Genomic DNA, 19,919 nt, shown 5'->3' with positions numbered 1-19,919 from the left:
AGGGTGTACAGTTAGACTTGGCTTTGTTTGGTACATATGGCGTACAGCTGTGCAAGGGCTTTTGAGGGCCACTGCTGCACTGTAACTGAACAACAAGCAGCTTTCAGTAGGAATACACGTGTGTGTATGTGTTTGCATACACCACGTGGGAGTTGTTGAACTTTAAAAGAAACAAGTTTGTGTTCCTTGCTGGAGCCTCCTCAAACAGGTATAGTCCACAATACTATACACAAGGTGATTTCTCATCTGTTCACTGTGGCACTCCAAAGTTACAAGGCTCCTTTTGCTTTTAGAGACCCATTAAAGGAGACATTTCGACTCTTGAATTTTGCCTTAATTTGTTTAGAATTATAGCACAGCTGCTATATCGCATTTATGAGTTGTGCTGATGAGTTACATCAGACATCAGAAGAAGAATCATGTCTATCTATTTATTTGTTATGTTTGTACACTACAGTATACTTTTTTTGCCCCTTGATTAGATTTTAAGGGCATTCTGGTGCTTGCCTGGACATGTTTTTTTCTGAGCTATGAAGTAATACTTTGGCATTGCATATTTAGCCTGGCATATCCCACAGTTTTCACATTACTCATTGTGGTCTGGCGAGGCCATAGATGGACTAGCTAGAGAAAGATGAAGCAGGCCGTACAAAGTTAATTCTCCTCCTTCTGACATTAACATGGTGTCAAAAATCAATTTCCGAGTAAAGCTGAGTTGAGAAATGAGCCATGCAGTTGCAGATATTTTTGTAAATGGGGTTAGTCACTTTTCTGTCCAGCTTTTATATGAAGCAGCTGAATCGATTCTTGGGTGGACATTTGTGGAATAATGGTAAATGTGGTAGTGGATACAGAGCTTATGAGATGAAGTCTGGCTGTGCATGAAAAAAACACTGAACTGTACAACAAAGATCTGTTTTGTTGTAGATCATAATTTACCACACATCCCACACTTCCCACTGCTGGAAAAACGCTGCAGGCCAGCAGTCGGTGTCCAACATGTCTTTGGGTCTACTTTTTCATACTGTATACTGCAAACTGTGTTGTGCTGACATTATCTACTGCTTGGCTTTCATTTCTGTTCTTTTTCTCTTTTTAACATTAAATCATGTTATAACCCATTCCCATGTCCTCCTCTACAGGACCAAAGACAGTTCAGAGAGAGATGGGTTGCACCCAGAGCACCTGGCTAAGAGGCCCTGCACCATCAGCCCCAGCCAACGATTCAGCCCCAGCACGGGTCTTCCTGCTCACCCGCCTCCCAATGGCCTGCCCACACACCCTCCAAATGGACTATCTCACCCACCCAACCCCCAAATGGGACCCCAGCACTACCGGCTAGAAGACATGGCCCTGGCACACCAATACAGGGACGCTTACAGACATAATGAACACCGTGACGCCCGAGACAGGCACAGGCCGACAGGTAGAACAGCTGCAAAGCATTCACAGGATCAGCTAAATCTATTGCTCTACAGTCCTCAGTTCAATGATCAAGACCGTGGGCCTGTGCATATGAAAGTGGGGTGTATGTAGACAACAAAGGCCAGTTGTCTGTCCAGTGTGATAATCCTTGTGGCAGTGTGTCTATATAAAGACCACAGCCATACATGCCCATGTGCTACAACTGTGGCAACCATATATGCCTTCCTTCTGCTTTCCCAAAAGGAAAGAGATGAATTCTTAGCCAAACTGTCTAGCTGACATGAGGCAATAGCTTGGGCAAAAAAAGCCACCAGATGACCTGAGAAGTTTTATTTGATTGATTGAGTGTTTGATGTGCCAATAAGTTACTCACAGCATAGCACTGGGTTCAAGGTTAGAAATTCACCGGTGTCCCATTGTCAAACACCCAGTTTTTGTTCAAAGATGGTTAACCCTGGAGTATTTTGCTGCTTGGAATCAGGAATACTGTATACCGTATGTGTTCTGAATCTGACAGAGACCCATGTGTTTGTCTTTTAGCAGTGCATGGAGCCCGCCAAGAGGAGGTGATTGACCATCGTCTTACAGATCGAGAGTGGGCAGAGGAATGGAAGCACCTTGATAATGTACGCATCTGCATGATAATGTCAATACCTCTTTGTTTCTTTCATAAACTTCATAAAGCAGTGAAAAAAAAGAGGTCAGCAGGTGATTCAAGCTAATTTTAGTGTTAAAGATGGTATGCAGATAACAGGGACAGGAACTGTTGACAGACAGAACAGCCTCCGTCCCATCTGAGTTAACAGGTGATGGACAGCTGACCTTAGGAGGTCTGTGTCAGTTTGGTGAATTAACAACAGACAGACACCTATCTGGCTTTCTGGCACCCAACTCTATGTATACAAAATCATGTACTCCACACACGCACACACACACACACACACACACACACACACACACACACACACACACACACACACACACACACACACACACACACACACACACACTCACACAGAAACAGGGCCCCAGATGGAGCTCAGGACCCAGCAGAGAGCAGCTCCAGCTGGGGAGAGCAGCTGAGACAAGAGCTGCAGTCATGGAGAGAACTGGCCAGGCCTGGACTCCTGCCAAATTAGAAACACTTCACTGAAATAAATATAGCTAACTTAGAGGGGAGGAGGGAGTGGAGGGGCAGAGGAAAGGAGCTGAGACAGAAAGAGAGAGACGGAAAGATGAATGGGAATAATGATATGGATTGAATGTCAAACATGCTAAACCCATTTAGAAGACCGGGCCGGGTCTGGAAACACAGGGCACTGTGGAAAAAAGGGACACTGTTTACAACGGTGGGGGGTGAAGGAGAGAAAAGAGAGGAAATCTGTTGAGCTGGCAGGGAACGGAGCAGAAGGGTGGAAGGAATTGGCTCAACTTTTTCATCAGCAGCCCAGCTGTTAAATTATCGTCATTGCAATGCAATGCTCACAGACATTGAAATTCACTGACGAGCACACAATCCATGGACAGACAGGCAGAGACAGAAACACACACATCTGCTAGGTGGTATGTGTTTTGGGACAGATTAAAATATTGTGTACATTTAAAACTCAGTGGGTCAAAAAGTAACTATTCCCTTTTGTCAGGGCTTTGTTTCTATGGCATGTGGAGTTTCTCATCGATTTATCAATTACGGTTGATAGTTAGTTTTGGGGGGACCTGGGCATGTATTTAGGAGCTTAAAAGATTTACCTTCAACAAAATGGTCTACTGTTCTTCTCCTCTTCATTCATCACTTTAACGAAATGCATTAATTCATCCTCAATCCTGTCTCACTGTAGCTCTTGAACTGCATCATGGACATGGTAGAGAAGACACGCCGCTCTCTGACGGTGCTGCGGCGCTGCCAGGAGGCCGACCGGGAGGAGATGAATCACTGGATTCGGCGCTACAGCGACGTGGAGGAGATGAAAAAAGGTGGGAGCAACGGACAGCACTGCCTTCCTCCTCCTCCTCCTCTTCCTCCTCCTCCTCCTCCTCACCACAACTCCTCCTCCAACACAGCTAGCAGCAGCGAGTCACTGCCCATAGGAACTTCCTCGGCTGCTGAAAGGCAGACAGGCAGACAGACAGGTAGACAAACACACACAGGGTATGTTTGGCAAAGCAAAACACTCACAGCAAGGTAGGGCTTATTTGAAATGCTGAAAATGCTGTAATATATCAATTTAGACACAAAAAGTCAGTTAGATTATCGTATTTTTCGGCAAATTTACAGATTTTTGCTCATACTGTGAGGCAACACAAATCTAGCTGCATCAACCTGGATCTTTAACCAACTGATTGCACCCTTATGCTGCCAGCATGCTCATTCATAATTAAGATTTGCATTCACTTCTTATTCCCATATTCCCATTCCTTTACAGAAATGGTTGAGAAGTTGATGACAGCTTATTTACTGATGTTGCCACACACATAGTTTGTATCGGTCCCAATGCAAATAGAATAGCAAACTATAGGGGATGTGTGTCATATTAACATTCTATCACTATGTGTGTGTAATTGAGACTGAGTGTGTGCCTGGTTGTGTGTTACAGAGATCCACAGAGACTTCTTACACAGGCCTCCCTCAGGATACCTGCCAGAAGAAATCTGGAGGAAAGCTGGTAAGGGCCAAGCACCCCCCTTTCTCTCTATTGTCTTCATGATTGACCTCACACAGACTTACAACAAAACACACACACAGTCGCCATCATCAGTCTTCAGGGCCCTCACCCTGGCTACCAGAACAGAGGCCTTACAGCCATAGGTCCATCAGGGCAGAGGATTGGAGGCCTTCTGTGTCATTAGGGCTAAATGCCATCCATCTGTCACCACTATGAAAGGCCACTGCAGTTAAAGCTGCAGTGAAAATGCAGTCACCTGGCCCAAGGCAGGCCGCAGCAGCACAGCAGAGGTTGGAGATTAACTGGTCTCCACTGTCCTAAGAAACACACACTCAAGTTTTTATAGTGATTGTTTTCTAGTTTCTTGCACAGTACACAAACTTATTACTAAAGTGAATCAAATACAGACATTTAGACAAAAAATACAGACAAAAAATCTTGACCATGGTTTTTATGTTTGGCTCAGTTTGTAGCCAGAGGGAAGCAGGTGGGAGTGTTACATTTGCATGGGCCTTCTTGTAGACTGCATGTTAGATAGAGCCCATCCCAAGAGTCATCTGGTAGCCCTGGTTCCACCCCAGTCCCAGCACTATTATGTTGCAGTCATACTCCAATACCCTGTGGAGGAAAGATGCTGCTGCTGTCGGCAAAATACTGTGCTGCATTTTCACCAGCAGAAAAAGCTCTTTTAATTGCAGTTGTTTTTCATACAGGTACTACAAGCATCCCGCTCTCCCCAGCACTAAAGCACCTCCAAAACAGGCAGGGTGAGTAACATATCTCACTCGCAACATCTCACTTGTAGTGTGTGTGTGTGTGTGTGTGTGTGTGTGTGTGGGTTCATGTGAGCATGCGTCACCTCTATCTTAGCAGCCAGGTAGTCTGCCTGGCGTAGCTTCTTTTAATTAAAACCAGACACGTATTCTCTGGTCTGGTTCAGGTTGAGAGACTGCAGTGCTTTTGAAAAATAAGATCTGAAGTGTGAAAAAGCAGACAGAAATAACACGTCTCAGGGACTTGCCAAATCCCTGTGGAATTAAAACGTTAATTTTGCTGCCCCCGTGTTTTCCATTAAGTGCTAATTGCCCCAGCATCTGCTATGCAGTCTCCTTGATAAGAATTAATTAAATTTGCAAACTAATCTTAGTGGTGCATGCATTAGGCCAGATAATTGAGAAGCCCGGGATAATGCAGATAGTGTTTGCAAGGGAGAGAAGAAAGAGGAGGAGGAGGGGTATAAGAGAAAGAAAAAAGGAGTATAAATGAAATGAAGGATAAAGGTAGAGACGGGATGAGGGAAGCATTGAGACGTGTGTCTGAGTGTGACTGTATGTTGACAGGACTGACAGAATACTAACTTTTTAGCATATTTGAATTGGAATCAAGCTCAGGCATGCACACATGCACGCACAAACATACATGCACACACAGGCATGTGCATATAAACAGCACAGTGGGGATAAGACTCCCCCTGCTGCCTATCTTTTTGCACAGTAGTTTGAAACAACTGGAGTGGAGTGGCGAGGAAAAGTGACAGTTATTTATGAGTTCCCTCTCAAACAAACACTGACTACAGGAAATAGGGAGCAGTGAAGAGAACAGCATCAGTCTCACCTCCTACTTGGTTGGCCTAACACACCTGGAGAGCCACTTGTATGTATGTCATTTGTGTGTGTGTGTGTGTGTGTGTGTGTGTGTGTGTGTGTGTGTCTACATCTGGAGGAGGTGGAGCAGAAGGAAGAAAAATCATTTAATCTTTAAAAATGTTGCTGTCTTTGATGACAGGAGAAAATGTCATTTTAGAGGAATTCATATCGTGTGATCATGACATACCACATTAGCATTTGATTAATAAATAGTGTATATATGGCAACCTATTTCTCAGGTTTATAAATCCCTACGAGGAATCATACACAGTACATTTGTTGTGCACCGTGAGGCCAATAATGAAAGATGGCAAAATGTAATCACTCCTGCCTCTTACTGAGAAGGGACTGTGGGAAGTTTCTATTTTAGACTGCCATCTGGAAAGGAGTCTACACACCTGCCTGTTGTAAAAGCACAGCCTCCTCACTCATACAGTTTGTGCTTGTGCTGGAAGAACAAAAGGCCCCATGATAAAATCTACATAGAAGGTGGTGCAGTTGAGATATGCATGCCCGCTGGTGGGGAAATTATTCACTTTCCACTGTAAATTCGGTGTAACAATTTCTATTAAAATTATTCTTATGACAAGATGACAATCATGCAAACAGGGAATCCCAGGATGTTGGATGAGCAGCCAAACTTTGGAGACATCTGCTGTTGTCAGCACTGGAAATTATGGTGGCCAGACGTGTTTGAATTAATTATTGAATTCTGGCTGTTTTCCTTTTCTGACAGAAAGTTTTAAATCTTAGATGATGTACATCTGTTCTCTGAGATACAACAAGATGGCAGCTTTAAGAGCCTTAATAAAGGATGACAGAGCAGGCAGGATGGGGCGATGGTCACAAGCACTAACACCTTTCTCTCTCTCTCTCTCTCTCTCTCTCTCTCTCTCTCTCTCTCTCTCTCTCTCTCTCTCTTTATCTCTTTCAGAGGAAGCAGTGAATGAGGTTAAGCGACAGGCAATGTCAGAGCTGCAGAAGGCAGTGTCGGACGCTGAGAGGAAGGCTCATGAGATGATTTCGGCTGAACGGTCTAAAATGGAGAGGGCACTGGCCGAAGCCAAGAGGCAAGCCTCTGAGGATGCGCTAACAGTCATCAACCAGCAGGAGGATTCCAGTGAAGTGAGTATCACAGACCCCCCAACCACATTTTGCTTCATTCTCACTCTAATTCCTTACTCAGTCACTCACTCTTTTCAACACTTTTTGATCCATCCATTTCCCTTTAATTTGTTCTCCTTATCCACTAAGTTATCCTGTGTTGTGTAAGCAGCTGGCTGCTATTGGTTTGGTGCTGCACCATGTTGTCATAATTATTGCAGAAGCAGTCCAGTTGTCTGTGTACATAAAAGCAGACAGACCCAGATGGTTGGAGCAGAGTGCCAGGCTGAGGCCATTACAGAGCAGTTGACCACCACCTGCTGGTAACACAAACCAGTGGCGTAGGACCAGGACTTAAAGCCTTAGAATTAAAACTCTGTGAAAAGGAGGATCAGGCAAACTTGATTATAAAAAATATTTTTTTTAGGTTTCAACATATATATTTATGTAAAAAAGAGAAAATTCTGTACTATTCTGGGACAAAAAAGAGACTTATTTTTATCAACCCACTCTCTCCCCACTGTCTCACCAGAGCTGCTGGAACTGCGGGAGGAAAGCAAGTGAGACGTGCAGCGGCTGCAACACGGCTCGCTACTGCGGCTCCTTCTGCCAACACAAAGACTGGGAGAAGCACCACCATGTCTGTGGTCAAGGCCTGCAGGGGCTGCCAGGGGGCAGCAGTGTCCCTCTAGGCACCCCCTCCTCCTCCACCTCCTCCAGTGCGCCCCCCACCCACTCGGAAAGCACTCCTCCAGGACCTTTGTCCCTGGCAGGCCAGAGCAGTATTGCGGGAGGGGCTGGTAGTGGCAGTGGAAGTGTCTCTGCCAGCCCCAAGGAGAGCAGTTCCAGCAGTGCCTCGCGCTCCACAACTCCAGCTACCCCTGCCCTACTGGATGCCACCTCTCGCTGACGTCTGACCCCTTGTCCCTTCCCTGCATACTGATGCGACAGTGCCCACACTCCACACAAAACCAAACTGAGGAATCTTCATCGCACACTGCTCCCTTTCCTCCTCCCGTACTTCAATCCTTATTTCCCTCTTATCCTGAGCTCTTCTGAAAATCTTCTCACTACCTGATGATAGACTTGTTTTCTGGACATGCCCCCCCCTAAAAAAAAACAAAAAATACTTTTTTCTGTCTTTGTCTCTTTCACAAACACAGCCACAAATACAAAGATTCCAGCCTGGGGTTCAGTGTAGTGGCAGGCATAAAAAGTGTCTCCTATCTCCATGTTCAGTCACAGAAACATATCAGATGTGTTTGCTGAAAACATGAGCTTTGACTTGAAGATGTGACTAAGATGTGCCCTCAGTAATGTAAGCACGTTAAAATACTGTCCACATAAGGACACAAGACAAGGGCTGGTGGTAAGGCAACATTGATGGGGGATGACTAGGACGATTAGCACTTGGATAGGATTTCCCTTTAATTTAGCACCAATGAGAGAACAGTACCCAGCTCTGAGATGTGCACTACCAGTCCAAACAGTTCACTGATGTGGCACTTATTCTACAGTGTTCTAATGGAGACAGGAAAGGGACATAATACCATTTTTCAAATGGATGAGGGAAGGGGATGCGATTAATTCCTCAGAAACACAGCTTAGTATTTATTAAATGTTTCTTTCTGGCTTTAAGGGAAAATAAAGAAAAGTCCAAATATTCTAAATAAAGAATAATAGTGATGATGATGATGCTGATGATGATGATAACGATAATGATATGAAAATAAATTAATTTTAAACTGCTAACTACCTTGCTAGCGAGCCAAGAAAATCTACACCGGACTCACCTCTCTGCACCATTGTGAACCCAAATGAATTCAAAGATGAAAAATAACATGATCCAAACCTTTGTATTACACTGCCAAAGTGAGTAAGTAAGCGATAAGGAGAAGCACTCATCTTATAACCAAACGCAAAGCAACATCACCTCCTCAGCAGATAAGCCAGCCCTGAGAGGACCAGGCTGCAGAGAAGCTGCAGAACGGGACCCAGAGATAGTCAGACATTAAAACAAAACTGTGACCTGCTTTGATCTGCAGCTGCCTCCTGCAGTCTGGACAAAACTACAGCGATTCCTCAGTGATGGCCCAGACTAGTGAATATGGACAATGCTGTGAACTTGCCTACAAGAAAGACTTAATGAAATGGATGGAAACCCTGCCACAGTGTGATTTTTCGTGAACGGTAACAGAGAGGATAGACAGAAAAAAAACGAGGAAAGGAAAAGCTACACAGCCTCAAAGGAGATGAAGATACATACATGGCAATGGAGCTGCCAAAAACCTCAAAACAAGCTTGAAAACATTGTCCAGGAAGGCATTGCATACTACAAAGACGTATGGAAAGATTGTTTGTAAGTCCTTTTTTTAAAGCTCGAGGAGATATTTCAAGGAATTGCTGTTACCTTTACATTCACTCCCTCCTTTTTCCAAAGCATGATAAACAGATGAAAGAGCCTAGTGAAGGGCGGTGTAGACTTGGTTCTCCTCTCTCTTTCTACCTCCCCTCACCCCACACCTCCCTTCTACGCTCTTCCCCAACTACTTGACTCAAGTCTGCCCCCAGCCCCAGTCTGCTTTGGACAGAGCCTCAGAGCAGTCACGTGGGAAGGGTTCGAACCTGCTTGTAGATATTGTTCCTCTTTTCAATTTCAATAATGTCTCTTGTCGCTGATGTCCATATGTGCTGCCCTTGTGTATATCCAGAAAGATGGACTTTGTTTTGGTTTTGTTACCTTTCATTTTTCCTCCTTTAAGTTTGGGCTGAGCAGTGAAGTCAGAGCAAGGACACTCATTTGTGAGAGGTAGCCCCACATTTTACTTATTGTTTGATTTGTTGTATCTATATTAATGAGATGAAACCCCTCTTGTAGAATATTTTGTATTGCTCGCATTGTAAGACAGTGAGAGGACGGAGGTGCAATATGAAGAGAATTCAGCTACTGAATGGAACCTCAGCAACTGCCCATAGGGTGTCATATAATATAGATACATATAAATATATTTAAAGTAACATCGGTAACTTAATGTGAATGTACATAGTATTTAAAGAGGTCCAAAAATGTGTTTGCCAAATAACAGAAACCTTTAAAGTTTAATGTCCAGAATATGATTTTCTCACAGTTCATTTGTTTCTCAAATTTATAAATTTTTCCCTTTTTTCTGTCATACTAGTTAAACACTTAAAAATTTCACTCAAATCCAAGTGTCATGTGACCCTGGGTGGAGGAGATTGTTGGTAACAATGGCTCCCTACAGGACCACAATGCATGTAGCTGTAAATGGATGAAAACAGATTGTGGGTGGATGGACACTACAACACTTACAGAACATTTTCTTAATTATTTTGTTTATGTTTCACATTAATCTTCTTACTTTATATTGGGATGACACATTTGGGACTAAATTATGTAATTTCCATGTGTTTCATTCACCCCAGGTCAGTTTACATCCTGCAGGAGAGGACTCAGCAGTGTGTACTGACAATAAAAGCCCAAATATAATCAATCATCAATAATCAACAGTTTGAAAAGAAAAAAAGTGGCAGCTCAGATTCAAATTTAGTTCCTTCACGCAAAATTTAGGAATTCAAACTTGATATATCATCTCAAGTGTTCTGTTTCTTACTATCCTTTTGGCTCAGCTGCCACTGTAGTGACCCTCTGTCTTGGTCCTCATCAACTTGTGTGCGTGCGTGTGTATGTGTGTGTGTGTGTGTGTGTGTGTGTGTGTGTGTGTGTGTGTCTGTGTGGTAGGAGTTTTTGTTTCCCCCAAGGTGCAGGACAAGCCATTACTGTAGGATTCAGTGATATGCCAGTGTTAAGCTACAGTAAACCTAAAACCTAATTTTGATACCCAATCTTTGAAATGTTTCTTTCTTTTTCATTTCTTTTTTTGTTTGTTTTTGTTTCTGAGTATTTGTAAAGATGCAATTTGAGCATAAGCTAAAGATCTGGTATGGGTCTTTATTTCCAGGCCAAGAAAGAAGCTTCACCTCTTTAGGGTTTATTTTATTTATTCAGCCCTTCCCACATGCTCCAGCAATATGATCACCTCTATGTATGTTAAACAGTCCCAAGGCCTTTACTTAAAGCAACAGAGGGCCATGCTCACAAATTTGATATTGATCATTGTAAACCCTATATGGTTGGCCTCATAAACACTTGGACCAAACTTGAAAAAAATAAAATAAAATAGGTAACTCTTCTTCTTTTTGCAGTGAGTGGCAAAAACTTTGCTTTTTATTCAACAAAAAATAGATAAAATAATTAATTTGTTTGACTATCTGAGACATATAATTCAAAAGGGATAAGCGACAAGATACCCCTGCATCTGTGTGTAGCATTTCTGTATGTGTGTTATAATTACCGTGATATGATGTTGACCTCAGCCTTTTTGTTTTCTTTTTCCCAATGTCTAATTCCTCCACTATTACCACAGACCACTCTTCATAATGCGCCCTTCACACTAGCTACCTCCTGTGACCATACAGCTAACCACCAGGAGAGGTTGACCTGGACTTTGAAAAGCTGGGCTGAGAGCAGACATGGAAATGCACATTTAAAAGCGCTAATGTGAATCCGTCTGAAAAATGATAAAAACTAAAACGTTGAAAGGAATTGCCATTACTCACAATGTAGAAGAATATTTATTCTCAGCAGATGTCTCCTTTCTGATCGTATACCACTAACCAAACTAATACTGCTGGAATTAATTAAGTACACATACAGTCAATCCTTACTTAACTGAACACAGAATCAACCATGACATGCCATTTGTTGTCCAAAACCAATAAAAGCACAAACCAAAGTACTCCTGCATTGCCATAGTAGGCTTTGACACAAGGTGTATTGACAGACCAGAAATAATAAGGTTAGAGCTCCACTACACCAGTTAACCAAAGTGTCTGAAATGTACACAATCAGGGCACAAGAGTGAAGAGCACACTCAGTAAACCAGCTGAGTTTTAAATATGTAGAGTTCTTATTCAAGCAATCAAAGCGCTTGTTGTCTACATATTGAATAGTGCTTCTGTAAAAATAATGGAAGCATCTCCTTTGGAAAAGCCTACTGATTGCGTGTTCTTACAGTTACAAAGCATTGCAGAGATAAAAATGAATACATGGTGGGTGTGTGTTTTTTGTATGAATGGTGGTGTGTGTGTTTTTGTAAAAAAAAATGAAAAAAAAAAACCTTTTTTTTTCATGTCTCTGTACAAACTACTTGAAACCTTCAGAGCTTTAATGAAACATCCCAGACAGACTATAGTGGCAGATCGATTCACAATATGTAGCAACAGCTTTGTGCAGTAAAATACGGTGTTTGCATACAATATCCTCATCAAAACAACATTGTAATGACAGTTCCATTCAACTCTTAAGTGCTTTGCATGTGCCTCCTTGTCTGCAAGTCAGCCCTAAGATAAACTACACAAAGCCAAACCCAGTAGACCTATTATAAATGACCAAAATGCAACCAAAAGCTACAACTTTCTTCTTAAGATTTCACTTTGGTTCAGGTTTTTGTGTTATGTCCCAGCGTTAGAGAACTTCAACATGGTCGATTGTGCAGCAGTCCTACAAAAATCTGAGCTGTAGAAGAAAGAGCAAATTGTCCTTCCCTGAGATTCTGAGATTCAATGTTCTGTTCAGCTGGGTGTAAGCTTCATTAAGTCATGAAACAATTGAGATATGTGCCGAGGTGTCATATCCCTTTCTCTGTGAAGATATTATAGATGGCTAACGCATAAGGGCTCTGCTGTTGTGAATACCATCCAAGGGTCTCTGAACACTTTACATCAGCCACTTTTCTATTTGTTTAATTTTGTACATGATATGGGCAAATCGCATGTTTAGAAAAGACAAATATTAGCAGGTTGGCATTTGTCTCTCCCTACCCCAACCAGTAACTCTACCAATGAAGTTTCAAGGCTCATCTGATGTGATGGTGACACGTCCTTCCTGTGAAACAGGCACTGATAAATAGCTACAGCAGAAAGCTAAAGTGGCAAACAGTGGATTCAGCACTTGTTTTCCCAAAAGCCATGGCTCAGGATGGTCCTGTTTTTACCTTTACATAAATTGAAAAAAGGTTTATGGTTTTATATGTGTAGGGAAGCATTCTATACTGTATTGTGCAATACATTATTACAGAAAAAACATGTTTCTGTAGGAAAGGTTGGCGCTTTGAAGATCTTTCTCCTTTAGTTTTATTTCCCTCTTCAAAAGGTCCTGTTGCCGTTTTTAGATGAAGTTAACTGTGCCAGAAGAATTAAATTCTGATTTGTATTTATTTCTTGCATGCTTTCCTCCCTGTTGCTAATACCGCTCTTTAACTGTTCGCTCTGTTGGATGTGTGAAGCTGTAAAACATTCTAATTCAGGTTATTGTCTGTGTTGAACAATGTAACTGTGTAATTAAAACATGAAATGAAATATTCATCACTCTTGTTGCTTTTCTTCTTTACACTCAGGCTCACTCTGAGATGACATCCTCAGAAGAGGAAAATGATCCCTTGTTACTGAATCATTAGTAACACAAAGTTAGCACTGTAAACTTCAGAAGTCATACTAATATTGCATTCCCTTGGGTCAGAAATAGGATAGCAGCAGATCTAAAGAACATACTGAACATTTTCAAATTATATGCCAACACTTTTGAATGTATAGCACACAAACAAGCTCAGTCCATGTCTTTGACCTCATTACTGTCACAAGTATTTATAATTTGAAAGATGCTTAAAGACATATATTCATCGAGTTCACATATATTCTACTAAACTAATTAAAATTTTAATTTGATCAATTGCATCTATCATACATTCTGACCAGGTTAAACCCTGCAAGATGCTGGTGAGCCAGTCAGTACAAACTCATGCTGTGCAGAAAAACTTTGTTTATACCCACTAAATGTTGTTTTAAATTCTAGTGGAGATCCCAACGCTTCCATATACCAGATATGTCGGGCTGAATCTTCATGAAACGTCCACAATGTTAACATTTGATGGAATTTGATGGTTTTTAAGTAAAAAAAATACTATATATCATCGTATAGCTTCACTGAAGAGTTACAACTACTGAATATAAACTGTCAGACAGAATACTAATGATGATATTGATTCTTCAACACTACTTCAGGGGAAATAAAAGGGGAAAACTAGATGGATAAATACACTTAATGCAATAATTAAGTAACTCTTTTCCAATTTCCTCTGATTTCAAAATATATATTGTAAAATTCTATTGGTCGAAACTTGCAACTTGCAATATTTGTTCCTGTCTTTGTCATATTCACACAAAATAAACATATTTTTCCACAGGTGTAATATCACAAAGTTTGTGGTTTTCTAATATTTTAGTCCAGGTTTCTTAAATACACTTTTGAAAAAAGAATAGGTATTTGTCACAGACATTTTAACATGCCTTGTTAAAAAAAAGCACAGTGTAAACCATACAATCAAACCTTACATCAAATAGGCCTATGCAAAATGGATAGTTTTGTAGTTTCTTAAGGGAGTGAGTTTAAATTACCAAATAACATCTAAGGATTAGACTGCAACAAAAATTGTATAAAATGTAATATTGTAGCCTAACTGTAGTTTTACTAGGTGTAAGTCACGGGGGAGATGTGAGGAGAGGAATGAATGAGGGTACTAAGGGCAGAGGAGCGGGTCGGCCCCTCGTCGATGCGCCACTGGGACGTAGACACTCTCCGCCAGCGTCGCTCTCACGTGCGCGCTCCTGTCAATCAATCCAGCGCGTCATGAGTCTCATTCACAGGTGATATCTATTAGCTTACCTCATATGCTGTCAGGTGTCGTGTCTGTGCACCATCAGCCCGTTTCCTTACTGTGAGGTATTTTCTGTGGCGGGTTTTTTTTTTTTTTTGGCAAGCTGCAGTCGGCTTTGCAGATGCCATGTTTGAGCAGTGAGCATGGCGGAAAATCATCTGGAGTACGGCTACCTGGAGGGCGAGTCCATGGGGGAGCATTTCGCCGAGGACCCGGTGGGTATCATTGTGTTTGCAGTGAATCAAAAGGCTGCCGTCAACGTTTGTTCGTTTGTACGCACGTCGGGTGGGCGAACAAATGACGGTTGTCACGTTGGACAAACGCAAACATAAGCTATGCTATGTACTGTTGTTATATCCATATATTATATACATATATATCACTGATAACGTTATGTACAAAGAACAACATCAGTGAGTCACATCCATTGTAACATGCTGTGTGACTTGTTCGACATGGAGCCAATCGTGTGCATGTCCAGGTTGAAGAACACACAGTGTGGTTCAGACACTTAAATAACTGATGGTAAAATCCTTTTTTACGTATAGATATTAGAACCTCAGGCCAGCTACATGGAAAACTCTTATCTGGACAGTATCAAATGTTCTTGTGCGTTCAAATTGACTTTATTTTAAGATATTGTAGGATATTTACTTCACTACAACTTAAAATAAATTGCTGGTCCAATTCTGGTCACTTCATTTTCAGATACAAAACCAATACTGTTTAACCAAATAGTTTCACTGTAATGCAGATTTATATACAAGACAATATCCAGGCTATCACCCTGTATCTTTTTAAATCACAATCAATTCACAGATGGGTGACAAATTAAAGAAAAAGTGTAGCTCTTAAAGATGGTGCACCACCACAAGCCACTGATTTAATGCCATTCATCCAAAAGATATTCTTATTCGCCTTTATGTTTTTGCACTCATTCATTAATTAATTAATTAATTAATTCATTCATTCATTCATTCATTCAGGTTTTCCTTGTAATTTGTCACCAGTCTGGTTTTCAGTGTATTAAGCTTAAGTCCACAGTGACTGGATCATGTTTCCATGCTTGTGTGTTTTCCCAGGAGCTGGCGGCCATCAAGGCCAGGGTTCAGGAGCTGGAAATGGAAGAAGAGTCAGAAAGACTGAAGGAGGAAGAGAGGTGTGATGCAGGAGAGATGCAGCTCCTGACCAGCAGCCCTCGGCCCGGTGAGGCAGCACACGGGTCTTATCCGCCTTGTGGTTTGTTATTGTGTCACATTGTTGTACAGCTAAATGCTGATTATGCATTTGGGAAGCCTCAACAGCGTATTCTTAGCCAGGTGTGTAGCATCTCGGGCTCCCGGCAGGTGAGGTAGCCACATTCTTCACCATCTGGCTAACACCTGGGACGCTTCACATGTGCCTCATCACTGCCCAATGAGACGAAGCAGTGAGCCCCAGAGAACCAGAAGGGTCCTCCTTGCTGCCTGTGGCGATTTTCTGCCTCTGTGCATCTCCTCATCCCTTCCACCCTCTCTCTCCTCCCCTTTCAGTTCCTCAGAACAGAGATACAATCGGAGGGGAGCCGGATTCTGAGATGTGTATTGTCAAAGATGATGCAAGAAGTTGATACGTTGGTTAAAAAGTAATCATTGTGTTCATTTCACCTGGAGTGAACCCCCTGTGTAGACAGTACATTCTTTTATATTGCATGTGCAACAGCAGTACATACAATTGTTTTTGTTTCCTTCACAGGGCCTTTCTACAATATGACTCCTGAGGAGAGGATAGACGCAGACAACAGATCAGTCTATGTAGGAAATGTAAGACTTGTCCATCTGTCTTTTCCTCATACCGAGCATGTGTTTTCAACACCTCTAGTCTGACACACTGTTGAACAAATCCTAGGTAGACTATGGAGCTACTGCAGATGAGCTGGAGATCCATTTCAACGGCTGCGGTCCTGTCAACCGAGTTACCATTCTGTGTGACAGGTTCTCTGGTCATCCCAAGGGGTGGGTTCAACTTTTAGCATTTAGTTTTATGTATTTATACTTTTCTTTTTCCTACCATAGAATACAGCTAAGTATGTTGGCATCCAAGTTTATTTTATTGTTGGTCTTTTCTCTCCCCCTCTCACAGCTTTGCTTACATTGAATTCTCTGATCGAGACTCTGTGCATAGTGCTATTGGTTTGCATGAGACGTTGTTCAGAGGAAGAGTCCTTAAGGTGAGGAGCATTACACTGCACATTAGTCTTAACCCTCAAACTAGTTGGCTACTCACAATCTAAAACAGACAAATCTCAGTCTACAGCACCCAAGGTAAAACTAACACTAGATTTTAGGAAAGTTGGAGATAGTATGGTATAGATATGTGCTTGATTTTGTCAGGGCAAGGATATCATGTAGTAGTGTTTAAACAGTTTTAGATGGGTAGAGCTGCAATTTAGCACTTCCTCTTATGATTCATCATTATCCCTCCTGTTGAATTGAGAAATACCATTTGATCCACTGGAGATAATAACCTTGCACATGTTTTGGTTAAGTTTATTTTTTTTTAATATTCCTTTTTAAAGCAAGCCAGTCACAGCACCCATATCTTCCATTTTCCTCATTTTGAACTGGTCTCTTAGATGTGAATAAATTGCACTTGTCTTTATATTCTGAACAGCAAACACAGTATATCTTTTAAATGCTTATCAATCATCCTAAACAGTACAGTAAAAACCAGTGTTCTTTGGCCTGCAGGTAATGCCTAAGAGGACCAACATGCCCGGCATCAGCACCACAGACAGGGGAGGTGGTCACCGAGGTGGCCACTCCAGAGGCAGAGGCCGTGGTTACCGTCCACCCCGATACCAGAACAGCTCCCGAGGTAGGTTCCGGTACCAGTCAACCAGGCCACAACATCAAACACCCCACCCTTACTACGGAGGCCCCTCAGTGGGGAAGAGACAGTGGGGACACATGGACTACCATGAACAGATGCCTAAACGATATCCATGTCTTCTTCTCATCACCCCACCATCAGAGGAGTTGGGGGCTGGGTCGAGTGGACAGCACTACCCTCAACAGCGCTAGCACTACCCACAGTATACATACTTAAGTGGGTGAATAGAACTGATTTCGTTTTAAAGAAGTATTTCCAGGAATTACTGAGTTGAGCATCACATAAGAGAGCCAGAACGGATGGCGGAGAGATGACTTTCTAATTTGCACCCCTGCATCAGTCCTTCCAGTAGCTGAGATGTGAAGAATGAGGACTGGAGTCAGAGGTGTTTGCATTATAAGCTTATGTTGCTGTGAATGCATGGGACAATCCTCAAATTGTTATGCAGTTTGCATCTCTTACCGTTTTTACAAATTGATGCGAATGTATCGTGTTGCTGCCTGCAATGTTATGTATAAATCCTCCCTATGTATAACTTATAAGTTCTTTGCTATGTAAGTGAATGAATAAATAAAACAATGATCCGGTGCTCCATTTGTAGTAAATAAAACACACGCAGCGATGTACAACAACAGTTAAGATTTATTACGTCGGCATTTCAATAATCAAGGCAACATGTCAACAAAAGAAATTAGGGGTATTCTGTACAGTGGAAGTTCAGAAGAAGGGGTAGATGGGATGTCAGCCAGTTTGCACCATCATTCCAGATACTATGCCATCAAAGGCCCTGGAGAATGATTGGAAAACAATTAAACACTGCCATATTAGGAAAATAGTGATACAAATCTCTTTGAAAATCAAGTTTTAGAAGAATTAACTCACTTAGACTGAATGGGGTCCCCAGGATTGTGGAATGGGTTGCACATCACATCGGTAAAGGAATTGTGTAATTTTCTGAACATCTGGAATAGAACAAGTTACTGCTTTAAACCATTCGAAGTTTAAAAAAAAATCAACAAGCACATCAAATTGTATTGCAGGATCATGTATGTGTAGCAGCACAATACAAATGTGGCTTTTGGAGAATTATGCTTGTTGGGCTGTGTCTGATTATTATTAGACATGCAATCAATTTAGGCTCAACTTACACTTCTAATTTCATTGTCCCGTAATGATGTGTTTGATGAGTCCACAACAATGACAAATTTCACCTTGGAGTTGGTTACATATCCATATCTAGATTGCGAGTTAAGGACATTCAGTTACCCCTGTAAGAGATGATTACAGTATGTGCAAGTCTCACAGACTTTAACCATTCTACAACAATAATAAATAGGAGGAATGCTTCTTGTAATACAGACATATAGGAGGATTTCAGCCTCTTTCTTGGTTAGTAAAACTTTGCACATTTAATTATATTCTTCAGCTATAATAAAGATATGTTAACACTCTTGTTAAAAACAGACTTATCCTTAGATCACAGTATAAGGAAGATCTACTTCAAACATAAATCAGGCACTTGGAGCACTTGTCTGAGTGGGTTATCCCAACCCTTAACCTTTTAAAAAAAAACAAGGATACACTTTGTAGTCTTCAGTGGGATAGAGCAGACCCAGGTACAGCTCTCTCTGGTCTCCCAAAGATTTACCCACAGCTGAGATCTTCTCCTCCACCACATCCAGAGAGGTGTGTACTGTGTAGTGAAACTTCAGCTCATTTTGAGTGGGCACACTGCGGATATACAGCGGGTAGTTCTGGGGGGAAAAAGGGCATAAAGAGTGCATACACTTAATAACGAACCTGTTTGAACCACTTGCAAAAACACTAAACAACGAAATTGGTAACAGCAGCCAGAATAAAATGATGCTACGTTAATGTTAGCTGTTATCGTTGCTCTGTTTGGGTATTTCAATCCGCTGGACCTACACAGAAAGCTGACATTTGCTTAGAGACGATTAAAAGAACAAGGACAATATTTTAACTCTAAGAAACCGGCTGTGGATAATATCTGGGACATTTAACAGCACGAATAATTACCTCTTTTGCGATTACTGCTATACACACCGCCATGTTGGTGTTCCTCCTCTGAGCTGTCAGGTGCTGTCACGTGATATGTTGCATTCAAAGGTTGTTGTAAAAGTGGGTCCATTGAAGAGTGTCTGATTTTGTTTTACACACCATTTGTTTGAGCTCCATTAATAATGTAACTTATTTATATTGTACGTTTGATAGTTTATTGACCAAAATACATTTGTTACATGATCCATGTTTTCATTCTTTCCGGGCAATTTCCAATATTATCGCGGACGTACAACATTTATCATAAGTCCCTGAATGCACCAAAAGTCAAGGAACAATTTTACGCTCAATTTTAACGATTTAATCCTGCTATACAACACTACCAAAATCAGAAGTCA

The 19,919-nt window shown here is 41.6% G+C and overlaps 3 protein-coding genes across 3 annotated transcripts in view; 2 read left to right on the top strand and 1 right to left on the bottom strand.

Annotated features, from left to right (window-relative positions):
* Positions 1-13,282, top strand: part of cbfa2t3 (CBFA2/RUNX1 partner transcriptional co-repressor 3) — a 41,215-nt gene extending 27,933 nt beyond the window's left edge. The window contains exons 6-12 of the mRNA XM_051379844.1: positions 1,143-1,426; positions 1,966-2,051; positions 3,264-3,555; positions 4,020-4,088; positions 4,802-4,855; positions 6,669-6,859; positions 7,371-13,282. Of these exons, the coding sequence (XP_051235804.1) occupies positions 1,143-1,426; positions 1,966-2,051; positions 3,264-3,555; positions 4,020-4,088; positions 4,802-4,855; positions 6,669-6,859; positions 7,371-7,748 (1,354 nt within the window). The 3' untranslated portion in view covers positions 7,749-13,282. The remainder of the gene's footprint in view (positions 1-1,142; positions 1,427-1,965; positions 2,052-3,263; positions 3,556-4,019; positions 4,089-4,801; positions 4,856-6,668; positions 6,860-7,370) is intronic.
* Positions 13,283-14,549: 1,267 nt separating this feature from the next.
* On the top strand, positions 14,550-18,091 carry pabpn1l (PABPN1 like, cytoplasmic). Its single transcript, XM_051379853.1, has 6 exons — positions 14,550-14,846; positions 15,714-15,837; positions 16,366-16,433; positions 16,519-16,625; positions 16,753-16,840; positions 17,361-18,091. The coding sequence occupies exons 1-6, from the start codon at positions 14,775-14,777 to the stop codon at positions 17,691-17,693; spliced, it is 792 nt and encodes a 263-aa protein (XP_051235813.1). The 5' UTR covers positions 14,550-14,774; the 3' UTR covers positions 17,694-18,091.
* Positions 18,092-18,126: 35 nt separating this feature from the next.
* On the bottom strand, positions 18,127-19,690 carry trappc2l (trafficking protein particle complex subunit 2L). Its single transcript, XM_051379860.1, has 5 exons — positions 19,540-19,690; positions 19,084-19,256; positions 18,651-18,738; positions 18,385-18,464; positions 18,127-18,289 (listed from the first exon to the last, which is right to left on the bottom strand). Exons 1-5 carry the CDS (start codon positions 19,570-19,572, stop codon positions 18,244-18,246), a joined length of 420 nt encoding a protein of 139 aa, XP_051235820.1. The 5' UTR covers positions 19,573-19,690; the 3' UTR covers positions 18,127-18,243.
* Between the last annotated feature and the right edge of the window lie 229 nt (positions 19,691-19,919).

Source organism: Dicentrarchus labrax, unplaced genomic scaffold, assembly GCF_905237075.1.
Source record: "Dicentrarchus labrax unplaced genomic scaffold, dlabrax2021, whole genome shotgun sequence".
Taxonomy (NCBI): Eukaryota; Metazoa; Chordata; class Actinopteri; family Moronidae; genus Dicentrarchus; species Dicentrarchus labrax.
This window is presented reverse-complemented; position numbering and strand designations above follow the sequence as displayed.

Excerpts from the sequence above, each read along its gene's own strand:
- pabpn1l (XM_051379853.1), top strand. The coding sequence starts at position 14,775 with ATGGCGGAAAATCATCTGGAGTACGGCTACCTGGAGGGCGAGTCCATG. Across the intron at positions 14,847-15,713 it reads AGCATTTCGCCGAGGACCCG|GAGCTGGCGGCCATCAAGGC; the intron begins GTGGGTATCATT and ends GTGTTTTCCCAG. Across the intron at positions 16,841-17,360 it reads TCAGAGGAAGAGTCCTTAAG|GTAATGCCTAAGAGGACCAA; the intron begins GTGAGGAGCATT and ends TTTGGCCTGCAG.
- trappc2l (XM_051379860.1), bottom strand. The coding sequence starts at position 19,572 with ATGGCGGTGTGTATAGCAGTAATCGCAAAAGAG. Across the intron at positions 19,257-19,539 it reads TAGCAGTAATCGCAAAAGAG|AACTACCCGCTGTATATCCG; the intron begins GTAATTATTCGT and ends TTTTCCCCCCAG. Across the intron at positions 18,739-19,083 it reads CCCACTGAAGACTACAAAGT|ATATGGATATGTAACCAACT; the intron begins GTATCCTTGTTT and ends CTCGCAATCTAG.